Source organism: Echinops telfairi, unplaced genomic scaffold, assembly GCF_000313985.2.
Source record: "Echinops telfairi isolate 266 unplaced genomic scaffold, ASM31398v2 ScPeMD7_23;HRSCAF=83, whole genome shotgun sequence".
NCBI classification, from domain to species: Eukaryota; Metazoa; Chordata; class Mammalia; order Afrosoricida; family Tenrecidae; genus Echinops; species Echinops telfairi.
In genome coordinates this window covers 32,574,737-32,578,163 of record NW_022103920.1, presented here as the reverse complement: position 1 = coordinate 32,578,163, position 3,427 = coordinate 32,574,737, and the positions used below count along the sequence as shown (strand labels likewise).

General features: G+C 41.6%; 1 protein-coding gene across 1 annotated transcript; it reads right to left on the bottom strand.

Annotated features, from left to right (window-relative positions):
* Positions 1-2,543: 2,543 nt before the first annotated feature.
* SMIM30 (small integral membrane protein 30) lies at positions 2,544-3,421 on the bottom strand. The gene has a single exon (XM_045288890.1). It carries the CDS (start codon positions 3,380-3,382, stop codon positions 3,203-3,205), a length of 180 nt encoding a protein of 59 aa, XP_045144825.1. The 5' UTR covers positions 3,383-3,421; the 3' UTR covers positions 2,544-3,202.
* Between the last annotated feature and the right edge of the window lie 6 nt (positions 3,422-3,427).

The window sequence follows — 3,427 nt, the reverse complement described above, 5'->3', positions numbered from 1 at the left end:
CCAAAAACGTGGAAGAGTTCAACTTGAATAAGGAAAGACAAAGGCCAGAGGCCAACACCAACATGGCACAGGTGTTTGAATCATTGGAAAAGAATTTTGAAGCAGTTATCTTGAAGGTGTCTAAATTAGTAGTAACACACTTGAAAACACACATGAAACCATAGGAAGTCTCAGCCAAGAAACAGAAGATACTACCAAAAAAAGAAAAAGAAAGAAAGACATTTTAGAACTTAAAAGATGCGACAGTAGACTGGACAGGCTACAGGAAAGAAACAATGAGTTTGTGAAGAAATTAGCCAATCGAAACAACAAAGCAAGTCGATGCGGGAAAATAGAAACAAAAGAAAACCAAGAACAAAGCGTTAGAACCATGTAACTTCACAACAGAAAGGTTTAATATATGAACAACTGAAATCCCAGGAGAGGAGAAAGCTTACAGGGCTGAAAAAGTAGTTGAGGGAAGAACGGCTGATTATTTCCCAAGTTTTTTCCCTGCCAAAAGTTATTGCCGTCCACCCCCCACCCCCAGCCAAATGCAAACTCAAGATGCTGAGTAATTCTGAAAGAGGATAAGCCCAAAGAAACCCATGTCGAGACACGTCATAGTCAAACTTTTGAAAACTAAAGACAGCAAAAAAACATGGAAAGGCGTCAGAGAGCTATGGCACAAGCATTACTGGCCTGAGATGAATAGGTAAGTTATCATAAAATTCTTTAAAAAATCCACAGTTGTCGAGGACTGTAAATGCTTGTTCGCTTGTGAAGCTCATCCATTGGTCGTCTCAGCTGTACAGAGACCAACCGAGCGTGCGCACAGCATTCACGCAAAGCCACAACCGCAACCACAAGTCAGTGTCTCAGAGTCAACTGTGACTCCTGGCGATGCTATAGGAGAGTAGAATCGCCTCTGTGGGCTTCCGAAGCCATAAAACTTTGTGGGAGCTGAAAGCCTCACCTTTCTCCTGAGGATAAACAGCTCAACTTGTAGAAACTAAATACTGGGCTTGTGGCAAATTGGGACATTTGTCAATCCCATTCTTGCTATAGCTGCTTCACAGCAGGTGTACACCTTAAAGTAAATCAAGGAATCGAGACTTGGAATGAAACCGAAAAAAGGAAACTCAATAGTAGAAATTTCAATTTGGGGTTCATGAATAGATTTCAGATTTGTCAACTCCCTGAATTAAAAAAAGCCAAGACACGTGCTTTTTCTCCAAGAGGCTGTTGGCCTTGGAAAGGCTTAAGCACCCCTCCCTCTAAGGGTTTCCGTCCCTTTCAGGCAAACTGTAATAGGCACCTTTAATGGGAGATTGAGCTAGTTTTAGAGGGGCTCCCCATCACACCCTCCCAAATTCCTTCATGAGAATATTTTAGGGTTCAGGGGAAAGGAGGGAAATGGCAGTTTTCTAATCCCCTCTAAGCAATCTGGAAATAGGCATTAAAGAATGTTTCCCTGTAGTCTTATATTAAACATTTAAAAATTAGTAGCTGAAAGTGACTGACTAATGTACAGTGATTTAAAATGTATTTTAGGCCTGACTTCTCCCAGGTCATTAATGCAAAAGTTCAGAGTTGCAAGCAAGAACAGCAGTTTCTATCTCTCTCTGGGCTGGATGATCGATGGTACTTGTCCTACAATCTGCATGCCTATTTCCTCTTAAAAACAAAACAAAACAAAAACATCACGCAAAATTAAGTTCTAGTAATTTACAGTGTATAACTGTTGTCCAAAAATATCAGTGGTATATCTGGTAAACAATAACAAACACCACTGTGCCAAAGTCATTTCACTTCCAAGCCTTCATAACGTGCCTGTCCCTTGCTGCCTGTATCCCCTTCCAAATCTCTCCTGTGCAAGCCAGGTCACGCCACACCTGGAGAATGGCATCGTAAAAAGCGGTTTAGATGGTGGCTGCCTGTTTCCTGCTCAAACCTATGTTCCCAGTTGTCACCTTGGCATTAGACGTCTTCCCGCTTTCAGTGAAATCCCAAAGTAGTCTCATTTTCCCAGACTGTAGATGGATTTACTGTGCTGGCGGTGCCAACAGGATCAGATTACTGGAGGCCCTTGTTAAATAGAGTTCCAGGTACCAGCTTAGGTCTTACTGAAACACAATCTTCAGGAAGAGCCTGGGAATCGGAGTCTTACCAACTGCCTGGTGTAAATCACAGGCTCAAACAAGTTTAAGGAGTACTATTTAGCTGTCTTTCTAAACTTTATTGTCTTCAATTTATCTTCGGCCCTTGATACAAATTTAGTTGGCCCGGGTGAGCCCTGAGAGTCTGTATTTCTGAAAGCCTCTAGTTGATATTGCTGGTTCTAGCAAACTTGGGAGTATTAAGTTCAAAGATCTCATCAGGTTGGTGTGTAAATGCACTTCTCTTCTCCGCCTTTGGATTTTCTGACCGAAACCTGATGGGGCCCATTTCTCGTGTGACTGGTCAAGGTCAGCATTCTGCTCTTCTTTCACTTGGCTTATGTACATATCCAGTCTTCATATAGAAACAGCCCCAGATAAGCAATAACGGACACCACACATTAATTTCCAACATAATGGGTTTAGATTTAATACAGCATTTCTCATTATGGGGGTGTTAATCAGTTAATATAAAGGCTTGCTTTTTAAAACAATAAATCCCTTCTCCATTTCAATGTTCAATATAAAGTTTTAAAAACATAAATCGCTTCTACTTTTCAATATTAGAAACGTTGAAGAATTTTCTAAACATATTCCTCCCCAAAGACATAAAAGTTTCAACTTTTGAATATATTTCATATACGAGTATAAGATTAATTTTGGATATAACAAAACACAAACCCAGTGAAACAAGAGGCAGTAATTCAGACCAAACGCTACTGCTTTCCCAGGATTCTGGACAAGGGCTTCCTTCTTATTTCATGTGCCCCGAGCCTCATCAAGCCAAGTTCAGTCATGTTATTTCTCTCACATCCTTCCTAATCAGCAAACACAAATCTAAAGGCTGCACTTTCCAATACATCTTGATGTGACAAGAACACTTTCCCCCATCGAACATACATATATCAATTTGTTCCCATTTAGAGGAAAACATCTAAAAGGTAAAACTACCCTATTAATGATCTGCTTCTTTGGGAATGTTCAAACGGCATAGGTCAGTTTTCATAATTTCAAGAGCACAAAGGTTTGTCGCGGTCATGTTTGCCTCAGGAGGCTCTTCAGAGTCACATCTGCCCATTTCTCTTTCGTGCATACACCCCTAGGCAGGCACAGATGCCTGTAATGCTAAGAACCACTCCTAACAAGAGAGCAATCGCATCTCCTGCTTCCACCGCTTCCACCACAGGCAGCACGGAGAGCAGTGAAATCAGGGCCAACACCAACTGAGTGGGAGCCGAGGGCATGATGCTGGAATCTTGCGGTGGCTGGATCTCCAGGCCGATGGTTCC